The 26,313-nt window shown below is 39.6% G+C and overlaps 1 protein-coding gene and 1 long non-coding RNA gene across 5 annotated transcripts in view; one reads left to right on the top strand and one right to left on the bottom strand.

Moving 5' to 3' along the window:
• Window positions 1-693: 693 nt before the first annotated feature.
• On the bottom strand, window positions 694-13,868 carry LOC105705625 (uncharacterized). Its single transcript, XR_001104713.3, has 3 exons — window positions 13,666-13,868; window positions 12,909-13,080; window positions 694-3,239 (listed from the first exon to the last, which is right to left on the bottom strand). It is a non-coding gene; the product is annotated as an uncharacterized LOC105705625 (long non-coding RNA).
• A 252-nt stretch (window positions 13,869-14,120) lies between these two features.
• The window catches only part of TGFBR2 (transforming growth factor beta receptor 2), an 86,395-nt gene continuing 74,202 nt past the window's right edge, over window positions 14,121-26,313 (top strand). For 2 of the 4 annotated variants that reach the window (XM_021666435.2, XM_064378588.1), the window contains exon 1: window positions 14,121-14,495. In XM_021666435.2, the coding sequence (XP_021522110.2) occupies window positions 14,402-14,495 (94 nt within the window). In that variant the 5' untranslated portion in view covers window positions 14,121-14,401. The remainder of the gene's footprint in view (window positions 14,496-26,313) is intronic. The other 2 variants (XM_064378590.1, XM_064378589.1) reach the window with 1 other exon arrangement.

The following is a 26,313-nucleotide window of genomic DNA, read 5'->3' as shown; positions in this document are numbered from 1 at the left end:
AGAAGGAAGCCAGAATTAGTGAGTGGGGAAGATAGACAATTAAGGAGATGCTAAGTACTCAATTTCCAGTTTGACATCATCGGGTATAGAAGAGGAGTCTAGAAAGACCTCAAGCTTTCTGGCATAATGGAACTAGTGTTGGTAGATGTTGGTGTCATTTGTTAAGAAATGAATGCCAGAGAAGTGTCTGGTTTGATTGCAGAGGCAGAGGTGCCAGTCCTGGGAGGAACATGATAAATCAGAGGTGTCTGCAGGACATTCTAGTGCAGATTTAATTGTAGTGCAAACTGCTACCACTTATTTAGTGTATATCATTCATTCAGTCAACAAATATTTGTTGTATGCCTACTGTGTCCTTGGGACTAAGTTGAATCATTGATAAGCCTTCTCTTATGTAATTTTTGTGATAGTTGGCCAGTGATCTCCAGCCATCACTTTTGAGGCCAGTTTTGGAATCCATTCACAGCCACATCATTAATAGTTAACTATCTTGTTGGCAGCAACATCCTCAAACACAAAGGCCACATTACATGTGTTAACCCAGGAGTGTTTTTATCTACCTCTCATTATAATTAGAATCAGGCCTGCATCCTCATTAACTATTTCTCTTTCCATAGACGTTGGAGAACCTGACAAACAAATGCTTGAAAATGCATTGAGTGCAATTAACTGATGAAATACCAGATTCAAACACCTGTTTAAAAAGTTTAATGTTATATACACACACATATATAAAACTTTTGTTATATACATGTACATATATATATATATATGTAACTTAATACGCATCCATACTTTACAAGTTATAAAAAGTTTTCATAGGTATGATCACATTTGATTTTCAAGAAAACATTGACAGGCACGATTTTTAAATTAAACTTTTATTTTGAGATATTTGTAGATTCACATATAGTTATAAGAAATAATGCAGAGAGATTCCGTGTACCCCAACTGAGTTTTCCTTCAGTGATAACATTGCAAAATATGCAGTGTCATATCACAACCAAGATAATGCTATCCACACAGTCAAGATACAGAACATGCCTGTTACCATAAGCTTCCTCATGTTGCCTCTTCATAGTCACACCTGCTCCCTACTGCTTTGCTCCTTCCTTAACTCTTGACAACGACTAATCTATTCTCCATTTTTATATTTTTGTAATTTCAAGAGTATTATAAACAGAAGCATATAGCATGAAAGTTTTTGCAATCAGCTTTATTTTGTTGGCATATTTCTCTGGATATTTATCCAGGCTGCTGGTATCAGGCTGCATGTATCAGTAATTCATTTTCTTTTATTGCTGAGTACTATTCCCATGGCATAGATGTATCACAGTTTGTTTAATCATTCACTAGTTGAACAACATTTGTGTTATTTCAAGTTTGAGGCTATTAGAATTTATCTGCTATAAACATTCTTGTCCATTTTGTGTGTGTGTGTGGGAATACACATCTTCATTTTTCTGAAATAATACTTAAGTCTACTTCTGTTTTCCTATTTCTTCTGGCTCTTAGTTCTCTGTTTACATTTTTCTCCCTCACTCAAACATTTTTTCCAAAAATTATATTTTGCCTGGCCTATAGTATTTTGAGTGCCTTTCTTTGTACAGCTTATTGGTGGTTTTACTGGATATATACATAACTTATTGCAGTCTCCTGGTGCCACTATTTTATCAATTTGAATGACATATAGAACCATCACCTGTCTTTTTGTCTTTAACCCTTCATTGCAATCATTGTCTTAAATATTTCCTCTACATACATTTAGAGCCCCATCAGACCGTGTTATATAATATGATTTAGAAAACTCTGAAGGAGAAGGAAAATTTATTGTGTTCACTCACATTTTTACTCTTTGTATTGTACTTTTTCCCTTTCTGATTTCCAAGTTTCTTTTATCATTCTTTCTGTTTAAAAAAACATTTTTAAGGATAAGTCTTTAGGCAACACATTCTCTTAATCGTACTTCATCTGTGAATGACTTGATTTCCTTTTTTTTCCTAAAGGATATTTTTATTAAATATAAAATTCTGGGTTTAATTTTTTTTTCTTTCAGTGCCTGACTATATTATGCCACTTCCTTTTTACCTTCATAGTTTTGGAAGATAAATCTGCTATCATCCTTATTTTTCATCTATAAGTAAGACGTTTTACTCTGGCTGCTTCAACATTTTTTTTTTTTTGGTTGTAGGCTTTCAACATTTTAATGATCATATATCCTGACATCAATTTATTTAGCCTTATTATTTTCAGGCTTTGTTCAGCCTCTTGAATCTATAAGTTTATGTCTTTTCCAAAAGTGGGGAGTTTTCAGCCATCATTTCTTCAAGTATGTTTGCGGTTCCTCCCTCTTTCTCTCCTTTCAAGACTCTGGTGTCATAAGTACTAGATATATTGTTATAGTCTCACAGATCCCTAAGGATCTGCTCTTTTTATTTTTCCTGCCTATTTCTCTTTTTTTGCTCAGATTGAACAATTTCTATTGTTCTGTCTTCCAGTTCATCAATTCTTTCCTCATTCCTCTCCAATCTGTTTTTTATTCCATCAAATGATATCCTTATTTCAGTTATTATATTTTTCATTCTAAATGTCCATGGCTTTATTTTTTATACTTTCTATTTCTTTGCTGAGATTTTCTATTTCTTGGTTGAGGTTGTAATTTTGTTCCTGGCATTGTTCCTAATTGCTTGTTCAAACATTTTTATCATAGGTGCTTTAACATTTTTAGCAGATAATTTTAACATTTCTGTTTCTTGGTGTTGAAATTTATTGACTATCTTTTTTCATTAAGTTTGAGTCGTTCCTGGTTCATGGTATGATGAATCATATTCCATTGAAACCTGGATATTTTTGCATCATGTTACATGATTTATGATTTATTATAAACCATTTGTTTTAATAATTTTGACACTGCTTCAGTGAGATGGGAGGCACCACTTTTTTACTGCTCTTAGTTACTACCTCGTTACTGCCAGAAGAAGTCTGGGTTCCCCCCTTGACATCCAATAACACCTGTGTCATAGAGGCAGGGAGGAGAGGAGCATCTCACTATTTCCGGGTACAGGTTGGAGTTCCAGCTCCCCGTGTGGTCTCCACGGATGTGGTAGTGGCTTCATTACTCTAGGCAATAGTGAGAGTCCTGAATTTCCAATAGGTCTCTTCTGATACCACCACAGCGAGGAAGGATAGAGACACCTCGTTACTGCTGGATGTGGTCCAAGCTGCTCATGTGGTCTCCACTGGCACCATGAAAACAAAGGGAAGCAGAGTGGGCATGTCATTACTAGCCAGTAGGGATGAAAATCCTTCCTTCTAACTTGGCCTTCCTTGATGCTACCCTAGTAGAAGTGTTAGGGGTCCTCATTACAGACTCACAAGGGTAGAAACCTAGGCTCTTCATACATCTTTTACTGATATATATCTGTGTGAGGCCACAGTATTTCACATAGTATATTTTGTTGGAGAACGTATTGCGTAAAATGTTTCTGTCTTGATAGGTTGCCTTTTTCCTAATGTTTTGGCTAGAGAGAAGAAGCTTTTGTTGGAGCTTAAATGTTATTTTCTCTTGCCTCTTGTGTTTATAGGTTTCTGGCTTCTTCAGCTTCATGTCTGAGATATGTGAAGCAAACAGGAAGCCCACGACAATTACTGCCATGTGCTTTCCCTCGGTCCAGGCATCCCAAACTGGCTTGTCTTTATCTTTCCTCCCTTTGTAGTCTTCTTCCATTTGCCTAATACATCATGTCTGGGATTTTATTGTACTTACCAACAGGAAGAGGAAAAATGTTCCTATGCCATCTTCATGGAAATGAAAGTCTGGCATGACTATCAAAAATAAATTGGACTCAGGAATGTTGAGTAAATTGCTCAGGGTTACTCACTTAGAAAGTGAAAAATCAAGAAAGAAGTCAGAATAACCACTCTAGGGTGCAATGGCCTGAGTTTGGTTTCTAGATCTATCACTCACTCTAAATATTATTGGCAAATTTTTTTTTTGACCCCAGGCCCCTTTGAGAATAGGATAAAAGCTAAAATCTTCTAGTTTGAAAAACATACTTATGTAGATACATATAACAATTTGCACTTCATTTGAGTTAATTCCATGAATCCTAGGTTAGGATCTTCTGTTTTGGAAAAAAAAGCACGTTGTAGGCCTGTATGTAGGGAAGAGAGAAGCCACATTTATAAGAAGAGAGCAGAGAATCACATTCTGAAAGGCAGTTTCCTGGTTCAAGTGTGGCTCTCGGAACCAAGAGGCTCTGAGGCCTTGAATGAATAGAGAACAACCACAGGGGCATGATGGAGTGTGCCAAGAGCAGTGGTTATACTACAAGACGCCATCCTCATCCCCACTCCCCCCAGGGATGATTCGCCTGACCAGGCAGCTCCACTGGGCTCCTCTGTATGTGTAGATATCATCTGCTAACTGATGATCACCAAGCTAGAGAAGCTAGAGCCATGCACTCAGGGCACTCTGGCTCCAGAGCACTTCTGGACCCTTTCTGGATAGGAAGCAAATGATATTGCTTCGATATTGATATTTCTGGATAGGAAGCAAATGATTTTGCAAATGGACTTAAGCACACCAGTGTACCCTGAGCTGGGGACAGACGTAAAAGACTAGCATAGAGTTTGACATACAGGACAACAGAAAAGAAAGGTTAAGAAAGCTATGAGGAATAGAGGAAAGAACAGACAATTTGTATTTTGGCATTTACTAGCTAGGTGGCTTTGGACAAGTCACTAATGTCTTTGAATATCAATGTCTTCATCTGTAATATGTTGATAACATAATAATAATTATATATTAATAATTTTCATATCATATGTTTTTTTTCACATCATATAGTTTTTATGTGTAGTAAGATCACATACGCAGAGCTTCTTTGTGAATTGGAGAACACTATACCAATATTATTTTCTAGGTCTAGCCAGAGATTGTATACTTCACCAGGAGTAGAATTTTATGTATAGAATTGTTACCTTTTGTAAGATATTTATGTAAAGGATTGATATGAAAACACATAACAATTCTATGGTAAAATTGTGATCTAGTTTTCTCTACTTAGAGAAAAATGTCCTAGGGAACATGGGTGCTCCCCATAAAGAAAAAATATGTTTTATTGGAGCAGATGGCTGAGGAAAAAAAAGTAGAGTGTAATAAAAGCTATCTATAAAATTAGTCAAATAAAACATTAAGTGTTACAAACATAGTTCAATGTTTTAACTGTCTTTTAGGGGTTTTACATGTGGAGGCGAAATAATGATGATAAATATCAAGGCAACCTCTCTGAACTATTTTCTCTGCAATCCTAAAGAACTGGGAGCATTCTGATAGTCTTTAGGTGAGGAATGACTAAGTGAGGAACAGATGATTCAGTTTTATTATAAGTTGGAGACAGGCATTCGTCATGGCAATTCTAAGCAATAACCAATGAGTCCATTGTCAGATTCAGGAAGGAGGCAACCCTTTGAAATGCCTGAAGGCAAAAGTATCACAGGTTGTTCAAATGATTCTGTGGGTTAATAATTAAAAACCTCTTGAGACTTGCACAAATGATTATGCAAGAGCACCTATCACACTGTGCATTCCTAACCTCTGATACACTAAAGCATAAGTGTTTTGTTACCAAATGGTATTTGTGATCTTTCTTAGCCATTAAGCTAAAGTTTCTGCATTTCGAGAGCTGTTGTGAATTGACCAAAGTCAATTTGTCATTGATAAATATTTAGTTAGCTTTCGTAGATGGGAGGAGTTAGAAATGGGTAAGAACTCAAGGTCTCCCCACATCCTTGATACCCAGGTAATGTTTAACAATAATAATAAATCTCAGATTGAATTTTCTACAGGTACAAATTTTTATTGCTAAGCCTGCATGGACCTTTTCTGTAAACTAAGTGAAGACTTTGCTCTTGATCCTTCAGCATGCTGTGACAGTATTTTGCAGGAAATCACCACTTAGGAAAAATGTGAAAAACGTTGAGCAGTAGGATACAGTTAGTCTGAGATCAAATGTCAGACTATTACAAAAATGGCATAAGACAGGACTGGATGCTTAGGCCTAGTTTACTCCAAAGGATATAAGATTGTATGCCCTATTCATGCCACAGGAGGCGTGCCGGTACAATCCTGTAAGCCAGTCTATATATTTTTTGCACAAATCATGTCAACAATGAAAATTTATTTCTGACCTCCATTATGTGAATTAACAAAGTTTCTGAAGTTAAAAGAAGAAAAGGATTGGCTGAAGCAATTGCAGAAGCTTTCCAGGGGTGCAGACTTTTGAGAAGACTTTTCCAAATGCTACCACATCTTTGAAATATTTATTTTTGATTACAGTATAAAATTTCCAGTAAATCTGAAGTATTTGTTGAATATAATTAATATGCACTCATTGTATATGTTTTAAGATGTATAGTGTCATGAATTTGAAGTACATACCCATTAAATGTAACTCTTAAAACTGTTATTATAATCTTTTTTCTGATAGCAACTAAATAAATCCACCTTAAGGTAAATTTTTTTTTAAGTCAATTAACCTATATTTGTAAGTGGCTTTGTACTTCTGAGAAATGAATAATTAAAACAATTTGTTGTAATTAAAGGAATTAATTATGTTTGATGAAGTGTCTGACTTCCAAGGTTTGTGGCATAGTTTTTTAGTAACTATTAAACTGAATGACTGTGGCACTTGGAATGTAATGTCCAAATGGGAGTGTCATCCAGTATTTTTAAGGAAGCACATATTGAGTTAGACAGAAAGATTGAAACTGTTTGTTGTAATATTCCTTTTTTAAAAATTAAGAATTTGAAATGAATGTTTTGCCATGATGAAATTTATTAACGTAACTATCAAGGATATAAATTCTCTCTCTGGAAATGAAATCTGTCTTCATCTGCTTGTGCCATTTTCAATTTCACAAAGCATATTTCAGCATTTTAAGAAGTTTTGTGCAGGTGTCTAAATTCTGTGATGAGCATTATGACCCTTATTTGGCGGTTAGGCATTGTGGGGCCAAAACTCACAACTTTCAAAGTCCCAGTTCTTAAATATTACAAATGATAGAGTTTAGTCATTGAAGCATTTTCTTATTCACTGGTATTCATTGAGCAAAACATATGGATCAGGCATAAGAAGCTAAAGATGCTAAAGACATGGTCCCTGCCTCAGGAAATCACAGCCTAGCAGGGGAGACTGAGAGGTGGTTGGTGTCATGGCAGCAGATGACAGAGTGGCTTAGAGCCTGGGTTCTGCAGCCAGGTGTGTTCAGTCAGAATTCTGACTCTGCCATCTCTTAACCTCTCTCTGGTTTTTTCCTCACCTATAAACTGATTATGTATGACACTATCTACCTCATAGGATTGTTTTGACGACTAAAGTCATTTATTCATACAAACACTCTGAATGGTGGATGGCATGTAGAGATAAATGTGCCGGACAACACATGTTGTCTATAATTATTATGTTAAGTGTAGGTTGCTTTGAGAGCTGTCTCCTGCTAGAATTTCTGTGTCACGCCATGTCAACTCAGGTAGGCATTCCTACCAGACTGAGCTCCGTATTACCTTTTTAATCTATTGACTTCCCTCTAGTCTCACGGTCATGACTTTGGTTTACGCTTTGGTTATTTCACACTTGTTTTCCTGACTGTCTTATGCCCTTGGATACATTTTCCAGACTTTCTAATCATTGACTTAAAAATCTTATCTGATTATCCATTATCATCTCCCTCCCATGATCAAAATCTCCTTCAATGTCTTTTTATTATCCCCGTTCTGAAATGAAAAACAGGGCCTCTCAGACCCCAAAAGTTATGCTGGGCCACTCTTGGGTGTTGAGATTCCTTCTTGGTGAGTAAAAATAAATAAATGCTAAAATAAAAATCAGGAAATGTTTTACATTTATGTGTCTGTAACATGGAATCACTTTAAACATATACAATATAGAAATATGCATAATTGTGCAATTCACAAGATAACTAAAAGAAACCATGCAATTCTCAATTTATAGTTGATGTGCCTGTGTATTTGGTACACAGGTTAACAGCTTATGGTAACTGAAATGTTTTCCTCTTTCAATTTCATCAGTGGATTTCTCTGTATTAGAAATGATTTGGGCTGGAACTAACAGTTTATGCAGTATCAATTATTTCTCATAGTTCTGCAAAGTGGGGATCATCTTGCTAGTTCTCCTCTCCCTGGTATTTGCTGGGGCTAGAAAAATCCAAGATGTCTTCTTCACTCACATTTCTGGTGCCTCAGGTAGGAGGGCTAGAATGGTGGGTAGTTGGCCATTTCTCCACGTGGCCTCTCAAATGGCTAGCTTGGGTTTCCACGGGGCATGATGGATTCTGGGTATTCAAATTTCTTATGTGGTAACTGATTATATTTTTTAAATTGCATTTTGTTTATTTATTTATTTATTTATTTATTTTATATACAGGGTCTCACTATGTTGCTGAGGCTTGACTCGAATTCCTGGGCTCAAGCAATCCTCCTGCTTAATAGCTCCCTAATGGTTGGGACTCCCTAGTCTCCCGAATGGCTGGGACTACAGGTGCACTCCACTGCATCTGGCAAAACTGGTTTCTGAGAGAGGAAGTCTCTTTTTGAGGCCAGTCCCAGAATTGGCACTAATGGTCAGTATCACTTCCACTATGTTCTACTGCTGAAAGCAAGTTACAAAGCCAGCACAGATTCAAGGAAAGGGAAAACAGACTCCATTCCACCTCTTATTGTGCAGAACAATGTGTGAGTACAGTGAAACAAAGAGGAGATGGTGGCCATCTTTACAGATTATCCACCATACTCAAATAATGTCTGCATTGAGGTAGTTGCTGGTATTGATTCAGTGGTTCTTCGCTGATGCTCTTGGCCTTCTTCTCATTGTTGACAGGTGATTGGAGCATCTCAGACTGTTTTATACTCTTCCAATTATGTTCAAAGGTAGGAAACAGGTGGGGGTAAGGGACAGAGTCCTTTTCCTTAGGCACTTCTTTTTGGACAGGTAGAAAGAAATTTCCCATGAGCCCCCATCACTTTTTCTTGCAGCTCACTGACCAGAACTGGATCATACACCCACCCTTAGACAAGGATGGGCCTTTTCCTTAAGAGGAGCTGTTTCCAAATCCTAAACAAAATTAGTGAACTAATGGCAAGATGGGAGAGAGAGTGGACTTTAAGTAAACAAGGAAGGATGTTGGTCATACTCTTTAACTGTATGTATAATTTAATTTGTAGATAACCCTAAAAGTCTAAATTGCAGTCCCACTGCCTTCCTTATCTTCAGCCCCCATGATAAACCTCATGGTAGTTCTTGTCTGCGAGAAACTTTGTAGTTTTACCACCTGAAAATTATTTAACCTTGCATTTCTATGATTCCTTACCCTTTACATCCCTTATATCTCTTAGCTATTGCCTCAAAACTTCTGGATAGCAAACCAACCCAGATTTAGTGATTTAAACAGCATTGACTTATTCTTACTCAGACTCCTATGGATGGGCTAGAGGTAGGGTTGAGATTGGCTGATGGAGGTCTGGCTTAGATTCAATCAGGAGGTTGGTTCACATCGGTTCCACATGTCTCTCGTCCTCCCTGCATTTGCTGTTCTTTAAGTGCCTTCCACTGAAAATAATCAGTATACCAAAGCAGCCTATTCTGGGGTGGCATTTCCTGAAATCCTTCACTGGTCAGGTGGCGAAGATGAACCATCGGATCAACTTGTTTTGGAGAGTGGAACAAGTCTGGAGCCAGACAGGACTAAGTTCAAATCTGGGCTCTGTTCTTTTACTAGCTATGAGATCTTTGCCAAATACTTAATCCCTTTAATCCTCAAATTCTTCATTTGTAAAGGGAAAGATTAGAATAGTACTGCAATGACATGCTCCAAAATTTAACGAGGATTATCTTTGGAAAATAGGGTTAAGAATCCTTTTAACTTCTGCCTTAAAAAAAAATCTATATTTCCTACCCACAATTAACATATATTACCCTTGTAATTTTCAAAAAGCTATTTTTCCAAAACATACTATTAATGCTTTCTGTACACATGTGACATAATTGCAAGTTATATTAATATCTGTGAAGAACTGCAAACAAGGCAATGGATTAGGAAAACTGATATTATTTTTCTCTCTATTGAAGACAAGAAACACACACTGACTATTCTCTGTAGAGCACAGAGTGTGGTTCTATGTTGAAAAAGGAATATTTTGTGCTTTCAAAAAATTTACAATTGGTATGGAAGCATTCCAATAAATAAATAACAATAAGGCATTCCATGTTAGAATGGGGCAAACATTTAAAAAAAATGGCTGAATAAACTAAATGCTCCCTGGGTTATCCCTGGGAAAGGAGTGAGCATAGTAGACGAAGCATCACGAATACTTCCTGGAGGAGGTAGCATCCTGGATGACCCAGCATCCTGGATGACCCACAGAGGTGTATGACCCTAACAAACTAACAACAGTCTCAGTGCTTACTGGTTTGCTTCACAATAAAAAGAAAATTGGTCAAGAGATAAGAGCTGAGAATGAGACTGGTTAATTTATAAGGAGAGGAATCTCCCTGTTGACTGCTCTAGCTGACAGTAACCTCAACAGCTACATGACAAAAAGCTCAGGGAAGCAGGAAGTTCTTCCCTCATCACAACTGAGAGATGCAAGGTTTAAATAAACCACACTTTGATTCAGTTCAACTATGTGCGTGTGTGCGTGTGCGCGCACGCACAAGTGCGTGCAGAGTTTGTAAAACTGGTAAAATAAAGATTGTCAGCTTTTAAAATTTCTGTTCAAATTGATATTTACTGTTTTTCAACTCTTTAAGGGCTTAAAAATTATCTTCCTTGTTTTTTAAACCCTGAATCAGGCTATTATTCTTTTGTTCCCATTTGCAAATGGCCCAGTTTTTTACACGTATATATTAACTGCTGATATGAATGCACAAAATATTACACTAAAGCCTTATGTGGGAAAACAATGTCTTGATTGAGGGTATCAGACATTCCTTTCAATAAGAATTTCAAAAGGAAGGGCATCACGACACTTTTTTTTTCTTTTTTTTTGTTTTGTTTTTGAGACAGGGTCTCACTCTGTCTTCTAGGCTGAAGTGCAGTGGCACAATCATGGCTTACTGTGGCCTTGATCTCCTGGACTCAAGTGATCCTCCCACCTCAGCCTCCTGAGTAGCTGGCCCTGCAGATACACGCCAACATGCCTGGTTAATTTTTAAATTTATTTTTAGTAAAGATGAAGTCTCACTATGTTGCCCAGGCTGGTCTCAAACTCCTGGGCTCAAGTGATCCTCCCGTCTAGGCCTCCCAAAATACTGGGATTGCAGGTGTGGGCCACTGCACCCAGTCTGATGAATTTTTAAAATTATCAAATTGCCATATACATGAGTTTACATCTCTATTATTTTTATTATGATGATTTTCAAAAGACTAGTTTGCACTTGCCAATGCTGAGTTCTGATTCTTCTCAATTTCACAGGAGATTGAAGATTAAATCAGAAATGTTAAGGGCAAAGAAAATCAAAATCAATGTAAATGATTTATGATGACAAAGAACACCAGTTAAATATCCTCCCATGGATTCAAATACCTAGCCTCCAACAATGTAAAGCATCTGTCTTTGTGAAAATTATGGAAAAGAAAGCCTTTGGAATCTTTTGGACATTTATTTGCCACATTGCGTTTTGAGAAGAAAGAAAGTACATGTATGCGATCCACAGGAACTTGGGCAAATGTAAGAAAAAACAACAACAACAAAAAAGAAAGAAACCCACATACTTCTCCATTCTTAAGAAAAGGAAGTAATGGTGACATCATTCTCGGCTAAAATGTAGTCTGTTTATATCTCAAACTATTAGGTAACAATCTCTTCTCCAGAGTTATGAAGTAACTAGAACGATCAATTTCCTTCTAAATTTTCTTCTAAATCTTTATTGCTTGATTCATTTATTCATCCCACATATATTTATCAAACATCGATTATGTGTTAGATGCTTAGGAACACAATAGTAAGTGGAGGGAAAGACATATCATACCTGCCCTCAAGAAATTTGGAGTTGAGTGGAGAATAGGAATAGAAACTAAAGAATGACACAAAGAATTATAAAGGGACAGCTGTAGTAAGTGCTTTAAAAGAACGGCATATGGTGCCACAAGAACCTATAATAAAAGATCTACTCATGGCGGTCAGGGAAAGTTTGCCCATCAAAGAAGTTATGATTCAATCCACCAAGACCAGAAGTTGGCCGGGTGAAGAAAAAAAGGACAGAGGAAGGAAGTCCATACTGGGGAAGGCTCTGCGCATAAAGAGTAGGAGGGATACAGAGGCACATTCACGGAATTTGGAGAAGGCTTTCAACAAGCAAGGAGAAGCCAAAGGAACGTTTAGAGCAGAGGTGGAGGCTTGAAGACACGTTCAAGTATCTGGTTTTTATCTTCTCTTTATCTCAAGAGCAGTGGGAAGCCATTAAATGATTTTAATCAGAGGGTTGGTATAACCAGTTTTGTATTCAGCTCTGGTTTGAGAAACTGAGTGAAAGAGCCCAGAATGGCCGTGGCTGAGTGTGACTGGTGGGAGACTCCTACGCAAGGGATGGCCGTGGCATGGGCTGGTGGCAGAAGAGGCAATAGGGAGAAGATCTGGAACTCAATCTTCCTCCATTGCCAAAGTCACACCAGCCTTGGCAAGGCAATTAATTGGTGGGAAAGAAGATGTCTAGCCCTCCTGATTTCACTGTGCTTTCTGTATCTTCAACATGAGAGCTGGGAAGTGTCAAAACAAGCAGAGGCAGCTTGGGTGTTAGGTGGAGCAAGAGTTAAAATTCCAGGATGAAGCGAATGAACTCTTAGAATCACAGGGAAGATCTGGGAGTTGGCTTTGGGGGAAGGCTATTTACCTTTATTCCCTGGAGACCGTGGCACAAACCCTGGCCTCTGCAATCTTCCTCTTAGGTAAAGGAATTCATTAAATGAGTCGCTGGAAGATCTGACCAGAGGGCTGTACAGAATCATATCTTTGAGAGTTGGAAGTACGTTGATCACATAGTTTATTATCCAATCAGGACATATCTGAAAGAGAAAGGGGGTTCTATTAATAGTTAAACTATAAAACAAGTACATGAGGAATGTCTTGGGCAAATCTGGTTGCCCTAGCAAGAAAGGAAATTGGAAAGTTTATACTGTCCCGCTGCCATATTACTCCTTTTGCACGTGAGAGGCTAAGTATTCTCTTTCTTGACCTGTATTAAGGGAATAAAAGCACAAGCATTCAGGTGACTCCCAAGCCCCTTTTAATTTTACAGTTTCTGCTATACTCTATACATTCTGAAAATTACATTTCCCACCATTATGGCTTCGTGATAGGTGATCATTTAGTTACTCACTCAGCCTCAGGAAGAGGCGGTGCAAAGTAGGAGGCTCTATCCAGGTGCTCATTAGAAAAGCAGAATCTCAGCCTGCCTCCTAGACCTACTGAATTAGAATCTGCGTTTTCTTTTAACAAGATTCCCAGGTGATCAATATATACATTCAAATGAGAAAAACCTCTAGACTTTGACCTACAGTAAGAAAAAATTTTACAACTTGACAGTGTATGCACATACATACTTGCCTAGAGACACAACTGAAGCAAAAGTTTGATGAAGTCATACTTACCGTTACTATTTTATTCGGGAAAGAAATGTGCTCCCGACTCACTAGATTTGAGTATTCACTTGAATCTCAACGTGTTATTTGAAAACGCATCTCTCAAGCACCTAGGGGCAGGGCAGGCTGCAGACAGCTGAGGGGAGGCAGCCGATGTTCTGATGGACCAGGGAAAACGTGGACGTTTTCTGATGTTACTTTGTGAACTACGTGCACTTAGTCACTCCTGAGTAAATCCTTGGAGCGAGGAACTCCTGAGTGGGGCGGGAGGGCGGTGAGGGGCAGCGGAAAGTCGGCCAAAGCGCTCGCAGGGGCTGGGCTAGGAAGCTTGATTGGCAGCTACGAGAGCGCCGGGGCCGGGCGCGGAGGAGCGCAGAAGGCTGTCGGCGGAGCGAGGTCCTGCCCAGCTGTTGGCGAGGAGTTTCCTGTTTCCCCCGCAGCGCCGAGTTGAAGTTGAGTGAGTCACTCGCGCGCACGGAGCGACGACACCCCCGCGCGTGCACCCGCTCGGGACAGGAGCCGGCCTCCTGCGCTGCTTTCCTCGGCCGCCGGGGGCCTCCCCGCGCCTAGCCGGCCTCCAGTCCCTCCTGGCTGGCGAGCGGGCGCCACATCTGGCCCGCACCTCTGCGCGGCCGGCCCGGCGCGGGGTCCACGGAGGGCGCGGCGCGGAGGCGCAGCCAGGGGTCCGGGAAGGCGCCGTCCGCCGCGCTCGGGGCTCGGTCTATGACGAGCGGCGGGGTCTGCCATGGGTCGGGGGCTGCTCAGGGGCCTGTGGCCGCTGCACATCGTCCTGTGGACGCGCATCGCCAGCACGATCCCACCGCAAGTTCCGAAGTCGGGTGAGTGGCCCCCAGCCCGGGCTCGGCGGGGCGCCAGGGGTCTTCCTAGGCTCCCCGCCCCTCCGCTGCGCTTGACAGTCGGGCCCGGGCACCCGGTGCCCGGGCGGAAACCAGGAAAGTTTCCCCCGCGGCACCCGCGCAACCCGACTCCCGTAGCCGCGGGGATGTGTGAGTTTTTCTTGAAAAAGAGAAGGAAAGTTCAGCTGCCAGGGGCGCAGGGCACGTTCGGGCCCCTTTGTGCGAGCAGGAAAGGCGTTGTGCGGGCCACGTTCGAGGCGAGCCCCCACCCCCGGAAAGGGAAGTTTGAGAAGTTGGTTATCTGAAGGCGGCCGGGAGCCGCGGCGCGGGGCGGCAGCCTGAGCTGCCAAAGCAGCCAGCACACCTGGGCCCCTCCGCCCGTGGCGATGCCGCGCGCCCACCCAGCTCTTTCCCAGCCACCCCTTCCAAAGGCCAGCTCTTCAGTCCTGAGCGCCTGGACACGGCCACGCATGCCCTCAGGCCCGCTTCTTGGCCCGGAGTTATTGGTTACAAGTTTCAAGAAAATAAGCGATTTCCAAAGGAAAGTTAGCTGGCTCCACTGACGCCTTGGCATCACGGATGGGTAGGGAGTGGAGACGCTCAGGGGAAACCGGGAATCCTTCACTAAATGCCTACCAGGTGCTAGGGGCTGGAGATTTTGCCTGGAACAAGACAGTCCTGTCTTCAGGGAGTTGATGGTTCTCTGCAATTATCGTTTTTTGGAAACCGAAGGGTTAAAAATCCCAACTAGGCTACCCACCTGATCGCTGTCTCTGAAGATTTTGAAGAAAAAAACACAAAAAACATATATATATATATATATATGCAGGAAAGGGGGTTCTTAACGATTTGTTATGGAAAGTGTAAAACTGAGACCTCAAAAGTTAGACTTTTTTTTTTTTTTTTTTAAGACTGAGTCGCCAAGGCTGGAGGGCAGTGGCACGATCTCGGTTCACTGCAAACTCTGCCTCACAGGTTCAACCGATTCTCCTCCCTCAGCCTCCTGAGTTGCTGGGATTACAGGCGCCCACCACCATGCCCAGCTAATGTGTGTATTTTTAGTAGAGACGGGATTTCACCATGTTGGCCAGGATGGTCTCGATCTCTTGACCTCGTGATTCAACCGCTTCCGCGTCCCAAGGTGCTGGGATTATAGGCTTGAGCCACCGCGCCCCGCCAAAAGTTAGACTTTTTGCAGCTATGAGCCAAATAACAGTATCTGCAGCTGGTCTGTGTAACCGCGTATTTAGGCAAGTCATAGAACTTTTTCTAGGCCTTAGTTTCCTCATCAGGAAAATGGCAAGGTTGAATCTGAGTAATTTTACATCATCTTCATGTTTAACATATTATGTGTCGTGCCTCTCCACTCCTTTTCCCCGGCACTTCTGGTGACTTGGAGATGAGCCATGTGGACTTTGGGTGAAATGTAGGGGAGCTGACAGTCCACATCACCTTGAGGTGCTCATTTTATCTACCCAGGGCAGATTCACCTTTAGATTTGTCTAGAGAAAAATGCACATCACGGTCTGTTGTAAATTTCAGAGTACATGAAGTAGATTGAGAACTTTTTAAAAATTATTGCTTACATTAAAGGTGACATGGAGATGGAAGTTTTTAATCAAATTATGAAGAAGCACTATTGCAAGCAAAAAGTCTTAACACAAATTTGAGTTGTATGGTTTTAATAAAATCTGAGTTTTGTTCTTGGCATTTTTCCTACATTGTAGTACCAGAATGTTCAACTGTCTTTCATTTTCCTCTAGACTCTTAAAACCTGAATTATATTTTGCTAATAAATATTTAAAATGGCACCCTTAATTTTCTGTGAATGTTCCAGTTTATAAAAGAAGGAAATTAGCAGGCCCTCATGTTGTTAGCTGGGTTCTGTTTACAAGGATAAGATTTATGATTTGCAAATTCCAGACCCAATAGTCATGAGTCAGTTTCATTTCATCTATATACACACTTTTAAACAATTAGCTTAAAAGTGTGGTGGCTTTTTATTTGGGTTTTTACACAGTTTTGCAAGGCCAACAGATTTCATATTTTTATAGAATTGAAGTTTCAAAATGGTTGAATTAATGAATCATTTTTAATTTGTATTCATTTGAGTCGAAGTAAACTTTTAAAGTTGGCTGAAGGTTGAAGATAGATATATTGAAGACGAGAAACCTAATTCTACTTACATTTTAATTTTTCATGTAAGGAGTTTCTGATTTTTTCTAACAATTGGTAAACTGAAAACATTTTTTAAAATATCTTAATGCAAGATAAGATATGAGGGAATGAGATTGTTTATAAAACAACAAGCTCCTTTTATGTCACCTATAAAAGCCAAAAAATCTGTCTTCTGTTTAGTAGCTTGACAAGTATGCAGAGGATTTAAATATAAGAACAAATTTCACTAAGAAATATATCATAAAATTTTTTTATATTTGTTTTTGACTTCGTTTAGATTCACTCTTCCTAAATGATCAAAACTGAGAAGTTACTCTTTTGGGGAAAACTGTAAAGTGTACAGTAACTCTTCAGGTCTGAAAAATATGACTTTTACTTTCCAGCTTCCTAAAAGTAGATTCTTATTGAGGACAGAGAATTTGTAAAAGTGTCTTAGGAATATGGGTTCTTCAAATCACTTTAATAACATGCTATTTTGTCGGGGGAAGAGACTGACATCATTAGGCCTCAAAGCTGATCTTTGGTCTACTTGTGCTTTTTTTCCCCCCTCATAAAACACATTTTCACCTTTAGGCCACTTCCTTTAACAACATCTTATTTTTAATGAGTTATGGTGTATACAAAATACTAATCACGTTTTGAACTCATTGCCTTCCTTTCAATGTAGCAGCCCCTAATGATGACTGTTGTCCGTGTAGTCAACATAACTGCTACCTGTTTTCTACTCAAGTATGAGCATGACTTTTTAATTTTTTCTGTAAGGTTAGTTTTAACTCTGAATCACTATGGCATCTCATGGATACCATTGCAAAAAGTGGCGACTTTTTCGTCTACCTTCTCAATCGTATTTATTGAGTATCTCTTGCCAGGCAGGACACTCAGACCTGGGACATCATCTGATGATGAAAAAGACAGACCTGGTCTTTGCCTTCATTGAATTTAGCAACTGGGAGCATGTTATGAGCAAAGAAAAGGATATATGTTTTAACCTTTTATCCTTGGAAGCATTATCGAATACTGGTGTTTTCAAAACACCTCATTTTCAAAAGCCTGCTTTTTATTGTTGCTGTCTATACACTAGGAGGATGTACATGTTGAATGTTTCCTTCTTGGTCCCCCTGAATATATTTTTGAATCAATTTATTTTCACTTTCCTATTCCTGCCTTATTACAGAGCCTGAGGTGGGCTGCCTTTAATTGCATTCTCCATTCTGTAGCCAGCAAGATGGACCCGATGTGTTCATTTAGTGGTTCTCTTTGAGGATAGTCTGGTGGTAGAAGAGTGAAGGGTATAAACTCTGGAATCAGGCCGCCCTGGTTCCAAACCCACTTCGCGTTTACTGGCTGTGCAGCCTGTTGTAGTTACTTTACCTCCTAGTTGTCCCTGTTCTCCTTTATAAAAGAGGATTGTGGAGTTATGGTGAGGATTAAATAAAATACTGTTTTAAAATGTTTAACATGGTGCCTGCAAAATAGTAAGTGCTCAATAAATATCAGCTTCTGTTATTACTATTATTAACTCCTGAATTAGGCTTACCAAGGGCCTCCAACCTGGTTCTGATTTGACTCTGCTGCTTGACATCTCACCACAGCCCACACTTGCCCAGTCTGTTTGTGTCACTGCACATACACATAGTGTGAGCGATTTAGGCAGCTGTGCCTTTGTTCAGGGTGTCTGGAACTCCTGCTACCTGGATAATTTTCACTCATCTTTTGAGACTTAGTTCCAGTGTCATCTTCTTGAGGGTACCTGCTTTGAATGCCCCAGTTTGAGGTAAATATCTCCTATGAGATACAGACCTCTCACTTAGCTGGTAACAATATCAAACTGAAGTCATATCTTTACGGAACTCTCTTGCCCAGTAAACCTTTCCTCCTCTCAATCTTATTCAGTTCTCTATCTCCGAGGTCTCCAGCAGCGCCTGCCACATCATTTAGCACCCAGGAAATGCTGAGCTGAGCCTCCGCTTCATCCTACTGTATCGAGTGCAACTGAGGGCGAGCATTGAACTAAGCAGTCACTGTTTACTAGGTGTTTTTACTTTCAGTTAGAATAGTTTTAGCTCTGATCACAATAAGCGATTTGGCTGGTTTTGAACTATGGAATTGGTTCTTGTATTCCGATGAAATATGGAAAAAGATGTTTCAACTTCTGACAAACACGATGGAAATCTGCTAGAAGTTTTCATGCAATTCTTTTAGCCATAAATTTTGAACTAGTGTAGGACCTTGAAAGCCACTGCAGGACATTAAATAAATTCACCAGAGAAATTATCCAGTAGCTGCTGATTCCTCTTTTATTTTTATTTTATTTTTTTCTAGAAGGATGTCGGAGAGAGAATGTTATTACTAATGAAGTGCTGCAATCTGAATTCAGTTTTTAAGTTTCTTTCTTCGTCGGGTTTTATGTTTTGGTTTACACGGGTGAAGCAGAGATGGGTTGAAGGGAAGTGTGGTCCTCTAGCCACCACTGGCTACTCTAGAATAGTGTGGATATTATTTAGGTCTGATGCAAACCACCAAAACAGTTTTAAATAGGTTGCAAGGGAAACATACTTTCTGGCTACAGCCATGGCGTTATTTGACCAAGTTCCACGTGAAAGCATAACTCTGGTACCTTGTTAGTGTCTACCCTCCAGGTCCTTACCCACAGCTTCAGCAGATTTAAGTTGCGATTTTCAGTAGAACAGATACGCATTCGCGGCACGAATGCCCATTGCTTATTTTGCACTCTCTACTTTCCTGGTAATATTTTGCTCCACAGATACTTGTCGCTTGTGACTGAGGCAAGATAATGACTCTTAGACTTAATTGCTTGGCATGCCAAAAGGGTTTGGAATGCTGTACCAGCAGATTGGCTCATCTCAGGGAGAAGTCGGGGAGAAGGAAGAGAAAGAGAATTAACGTTTGAGAACCTACCCTCAGCCAGCCACTTCGCATTACTTATCTAATTTAATCCTGGGAAGAAATCTCCAAGATAAGTTTTATTATCTTTATTTTATAAATGGAAAGATGGATCCTGCTCAAGCTCTCTCTGGAGATTTGCCTGGGTGTATGTGTGTGTGGCCCAAGCTTCTCCTGCTTGCATGCTGCTGGGTTCTTTTCTGTCATCTCTCTGTGCGTATGTGTTAGGAGGGAGGCTGAGGAAGAGTGAATGGATATCAGATTTGAGAGTGGGGAAGCTTACCATCTAATGTCATCAGTTGAGTGCTCCTGATGTAATTGATTTGCTTTGCTTGCATCATCTGCCTCCTTCCTGACTATCTTTGTACCACAGAAAATCAAGATAAGGCAGAGTTCCTTTTCATAAGGAAATGCTACACCCCACAGTTTGATAATGGTGCCTTAGTGGCAGGACCCATGGTAGGGGTCCTGTGGTTTAGCCACTTACAGCAGTTGGACATACCCCATTTGCAAAGATGTGTATTGTAAACCCCAAATTCTAAGCATGTAGGAAAATCATTTGTGTGTAATCAAATGTGTACAACTGCTGATGAGGGCAAGAAGAGCAGTATCAACATAACAGGAAGAAAGGGACAGTTTGACTTTTGAAGGGGACAATTTGAAAACTTGTAGTAGGTTAAGATCCTCTTCCTTACCCATGACATCAGGATTACTGCTGCCTTTTACTGGCCACAGTCAACTTTTTAGGTCTTAGCACCCAACAAGGAGCAACTGTCCTCTCGGATGCAGTCAATTTAGTCTACTTATGGCCTCATGCTTAGACTCTTAAGGATTTCCTAGCATCTGTGTTTTGTTTGGAGGTTTGAAGCTATCATTATTAGAAGAGATTTAGCTTGAGGGCCCGTACCTATGACTGGGGAGATTCTATCTGGGAAAGGTCAAGACATGTAGCTCTTTCCTTTTTTCTCTCTCTCTTTTCTGATGGAATATTTTCCTCCAATTTCTTTCAGCTCTACAACTAAAATACAGGCCTATTATATGAACAAAAGTGGCCTCTGTCCTGGGCTTTAGATGGCACTCTGCTGTCATTCTTCTCTGGTCAGAGCTGTGCCTATGGGCTAAGGTGACTTTTAGGCCTTCCAATCTTACTCTCTTTTTACTTTTAGACTATGATTTGGTTACCTGGGAACCCAAATCCCCTGCCCAGAAGCCCCTGAACTGGTATCTGCAGTTTGCATGGATCCTTGGAGCCATCTTCCTGAAGGTCTTCATTGCTACTGGTTGAACAGTGTGCCTGTGGGTGGATCAAGGGATAGCTGTGTGTGTGTGTGTGTGTGTGTGTGTGTGTGTGTGTGTGTGTGTGTGTGAGAGAGAGAGAGAGTGAGCACTTGGTTGTCCACATACGCACATATCACAAGGTCCCTCTTGATGGAGCAGGCAGTGGAGAGGAAGGCAGATTGATTATCAGGGTGCAGGATAATGTCTCTCTTCAAACCACCCATTTCTGAGGAAGCACTATGAATATTGTAGGAGTTCTAAAGTTGTACCTGGTCTTCCAAGACATTGAAAAGATATATTTGTCAGTCAAGGCAGAAGGATAAAACCTATTTTATTGAGCAGTTTGCTAGCTTGATTTGTAACTTTAAATGTTTTGACTTATGGTAAATGGGCCTCTGTTTGCTCACTTGCCTTGGGCCTTCCCATGTTGGGGGTGGGTCTGCAGCAGCAACATTCCTTTGCAGAGATGTTAGGTAGAAATTAGTTTTTTTAATTGTGTCATTTTTCCCTGGAATAGACAGCATTGAATGTTAAAGAAAAAGATAACAGTTACTTTGTAGACAGTGCTGTATTTCCTTTGGGAAATGTAGTTTTTCTTAGTGTTGTCCTGAAGGGAACTTTAGCTCTGTCCATTTGACTTGATCTAGCTGCTGTTTCACTGATCTTTTTTTTTTTTTTTTTTTAGATTTCCTAGTGTCTTAGTTTCATTTCTTTGTGTATTGAGACCACCAGAGCAAGGCAAAGTTTATCTGAATGTTTTTTCCTCCTATTGTAAATATTTTATTTGAACCATCCATGGTTCAAATAAAAAAGAGGCTTGCTTCTTCTCAAGCCTCTTTATAGAAAATAAGGAAAAAGTCTTCCCAATGCTTTAGAAGATATAAGATTGTCATTGCTTCATTTTAAAGAACTAGGGATTTGGCTGAACTAACATGAATGCCTTTGAAAGAAGATATGGGTTGGGTGCATATTTTTAGTATATGATGTAGCAGCTCTTTTTTAAAGTATAAATCATTACAAAGTCTTCATTTCCTGTGGGGGGTGGTAACATTGCTGCTTTGCGGATGACTACCTGTCATGCCCAAACTCTGCAAACTTTTCTTCATAAGGAAATGGAATTGGCCTTATGCCCCCTGTAGCGTTACTCAATAGACTTCATGGACTAATTTCCCAATAATCATAGTAGCTACCACTTAGTGAGATCTTGCTACTGCCTGGCTCATGCTGAGTACTTCAAATGTATTAACCCTCAAAACAACTCTACAGGGTAGGTTGTATTATGCGTATTATAAATCCTCCAGAGTTGATAAACTTGCCTACATCCACCTAGTTAGCAAATGAGTAGGCTGGGATTGGAACCAAGATGGTCTGTTTGGGGATCTAGACTCCTAATTGTTATACTGTACTGAGACTAGTCTGCCTTAATTGACATAAATTGCTTGTCCATTATAGCATGGGTATTGGAAGACTAGGAGTTAAGAGAAATAATAATATCCAACATTTTTCTAATATTTTGGCATTCTTCCTGTATTATCCCTTCGAATTTCCTTAGTGTAATAAAATAACACTTGGTTCATACACCAGATAGTCAAGCATCATGCCTGTCTTGTGACCTCAATGGGAAAATGAAGTATATACCTCAAGTGATAGTCTTGGCTGAATCATGGAATAGTTATGCCATCAGAGAGTTCTGAGTAAAACAGGCGATTTATTTTAAAGAACTGGGAGAGTTCATAGATGCATCAGATATGTTGGGGGTATATATGCTAGGCTCAGGTGAATTTGCTATGAAGTGCTTGAACTTAATCTTCAAGGCTACCTATAGCCTGGTATAGGACTTTCTCCTGGTTCTAGGAGAGGTCCTGGCAATGTGCTTAACAAGTGTCATCAAGTTAAATATTATTTACGAAATCTTGCAGTGCTCTGAATCTTACAGCTCACCTATAAAATTAACCTGATAAAAGTTTTCCAAATTTGGAGTCAATCCAAAAAGTTTATATGACATTACCTTCAATGAGTTATGAGGCTAAAAGGAACTTTTCCAAATTATTCAAGAATAAATTACAAATTCTGATCTACAGCTCTAAAGGGAAGACTGAATTATTTTTGTATTATCTCAATAGAGAATATTTAAAAATGTTATTGGAAGAGGTGATCTAAGAGTGTGCAACCAAAAAATATAGGAAAAGTACGTATGTCAGTCAGTTAATAAAAATATTGGTTTTTGCCGAGATCGCGCCATTGCACTCCAGCCTGGCTAACAAGAGCGACACTCCGTCTCAAAAAAAAAAAAAAAAATTGGTTTTTAAAACCCTTCATATTTGTGGTTTTTACAGCTTTTAAAAATTTGTTCTTTGTATGATACTATTTTTTTTTTTTTTTTTTCCCCAGAGATGAGATCTCACTCTGTCACTCAGTCTGGAAAGCAGTTGCATGATCATAACTCACTATAGCCTTGGATTCCTGGGCTCAAGTAATCCTCTAGAGTAGCTGAGACTAAAGGCATGCCCCACCATGCCCAGCTAACTTTTTAAAAATTTTTTGTAGAGATGGTATCTTACTATGTACCCGGGCTGGTCTTTAACTCTGGGGCTCCAAGGAATCCTTCCACCTCTGCCTCCCAAAGTGTTAGGATCACAGGCATAAGCCGCTGCACCCGTCCTGTATACCATTTTAATTTTAAATAAATATTAACTTTATTCTTAATTTTGTATTCTTATTCTTAAAGAGTGCCCCTGAAATTTGCAAGCTTCAGATTCCAAAGACCTGAGTCTTTGAGGAATGGTAGGATTTGTTTGTTGGTTTAGAAAATAAATGTTAAAAGATGCCTCCTCCTCCTTCCCCTGATCACAAACAGAGACTGAAATCTGCATTGTTATTTCACAAAACCAAAATATTTTTCCCCCAGGTCTAGCTAAACCCCTCCTCATTTTCCTACTTTAGAGCCCCTTGCCAAGTAGAAAAGAAGTTGCAAAGATGTAATTATCACAGACCTTCAACTTGGATGAAAGATAACCTGGCTCTGACCCTTAGTTTGAGACTAAAAAGACTCTACGCGGGAGACAGCTGGTAAAGACTTAAGGTTGTACCAGGAATCGAGGTGTCCGGGTGACCAGGCTGGCTTTCTTCCTGCTGGGTTTCCTTTTCCTTCCATACATTGACAAGAATTGGACTAGATAAGAGTTCCAGTATTTTCTCTTCTGAAACATTTTTTTCTCTCTCTCTCTTTTTTTTTTTTTTAAAGAGATGGGGTTTCACCATGTCGGTCAGGCTGGTCTTGAACTCCTGACATCGTGATCTGCTCACCTTGGCCTCCCAAAGTGCTGGGATTACAGACGTGAACCACCATGCCCTGCTTAAAAGATTTTATTCACTCTTATCCCTCTACTACTTTGTTAGTAGAATAAATCATTGAAGTTGAGTTAGAAAATCTTTACTTAATCTTTAGCTAATCAAAATAGAAAACTAACAAAAGTCCTAACAGGTAAGAACTGAGAAATACCACAAACTTCCACTGGTGTTTGTTGGAGATGACTACTATGAAAAAAAGAAAAGAAAAAAACCATAGCTATTTTGAGAATTTCCTACTACAGGTATCTGAGCATACATCCTGAGTAAATAGCATGTTTACTTTAGCTAGAGCTCACTCCTTGCTAAAGAAAAGGCTTAACTTGGTTTCAGGGGTAATATTATTTCTCTTTGGTTAATTATGGTGTTTTCATTCTCCCCTTCCTCTGAACTGGTAACCGTGTCTGTGAAAGCTTTTCCTAAGGTAGAAAATTATGAAATGCTCTGCTGTGCCTAGGAGAAATAAGCCTAAAGGAACTTTTATATTGTTGGGAAAAAAAGGGAAACTATCCATTATAGCATGGGTATAGATATAATTAGTGTTCTGTTACCCTTCAAATATTTCTCCACCACTTTTCTTAAAATATTCTCAGAAAAGACAGAATTTGCAACAGATTGGCAGTTTTCAGACTGCTGTTTTAGACAGGGGAGTAGCTGCTGGTTCCCATAATGGCACTTCTGTAGAGTGTTTAGACACTTGCTAGCATAGACTAGGAATCTTTCAACTTTTGCTGTGAGTGACTACCCCGTTACTACATGTTGGATTTTCATCCCATTCTCTAAAGCTCATAGTATTGGGGGGAGGGGGGAAGGAAAGAAAGAAAGAAAAGAAAAGAAGGAAAGATATAATTTGTCCTTCAAGTATGTGAAAATGAAAAAATCTAATAGCAACATATTTTATATTCATTATTTTGCAGTTCCTTAAATTGCATTGTCGTAAAATCTAATAATCTTAATCCCTTTGGGTACTCCTACTTTTATTTTTATAATTTATATTGTTAGAATAAATTTCTGTTCTCTTAGGCCTTTGTTCATTCTACTTTCTTACTACTTCAGAAGCCTCATTCCTTCCTATTACATTTCATGAGTTAGTATACGCATCGAGGCCCGAATCTTGAGCTCCAGCATTCTGACCTTGAAAATGAGGTTTCCTAACATCTTCTGATAACAGCATCTGAAGATGTTCTAATACCTTGCTGCTCCTAGGAGATCCAGGGACCAGCAGCATCAGCATCACTGATGATTTATTGGAAATGAGAATTGTGGGCCCCTCCCCTCCTGCAACAGAATGTACACTTTGACAAGGTCCCCAGGTGATTCCTGTACACATTGCAGTTTGAGAAATACTGCTGTAATAGCGTTAAATCATGTTCCAAAGAGTAACCAAATGATCTGCAGTGGTTTTAGTGGATCACATCAGGCTCGTTTCTGTCAGTGAAGAAGAGAAGGATTCAAGGAAGAGTTGTACTTATTTTTATAAGAGTCTTTTGACTCCTCCTAAGCTGTTTTAACTGCATGGTAACTATGATAACATGCAAAAGCTAGCAGAAGACAGAAGGCACTGGTGGCAAGTCAACTAAATGAGTCAGTTTTTAACCAGTCTGTTTCCCCAATCATCCTTCATGAGTCTTTTGTCCACTGATTGTCCTTCCCTTGACCATGGTGAACTGTAGAACCCAAGGACCCATTTCTATGCTGAACTCAATGCATTAATCATGTTTTTACCTCATTAGGCATTCACTCACAGATTGTCTTGACATATGTAGGCCTTAATTCATTCCGGAGCTATTAGACCTCAGCATTTCTTAAAATATGTAGCACTCTGCTCCATACAAAGTAGGTACTCAATAAATTAATGATTCGATGACAGGTTTTCAGGAAGTGGTTTTACTCTTCAACATTTTTAATCCTTCTCTTTTGTCTTGAGGAACTTATTTGTCTGATGCTGAGGAAAGACTCACTAATTCTTTCTTGAATCGCTCAACATTTGTTTTAGACTGTGCTGAGAGTGCCACTGTAGTCTTTCTCATTGATTTGCTTCTTTATTTTGATACCATAAGGCAGCTTTTTGTGCCTTGGTTACTTTTGCCTT

The sequence above is a fragment of the Aotus nancymaae genome, unplaced genomic scaffold (assembly GCF_030222135.1).
Source record: "Aotus nancymaae isolate 86718 unplaced genomic scaffold, 86718_ANA_hifiasm-v0.15.2.pri h1tg000019l, whole genome shotgun sequence".
Lineage (NCBI taxonomy): Eukaryota > Metazoa > Chordata > Mammalia > Primates > Aotidae > Aotus > Aotus nancymaae.
This window is presented reverse-complemented; position numbering and strand designations above follow the sequence as displayed.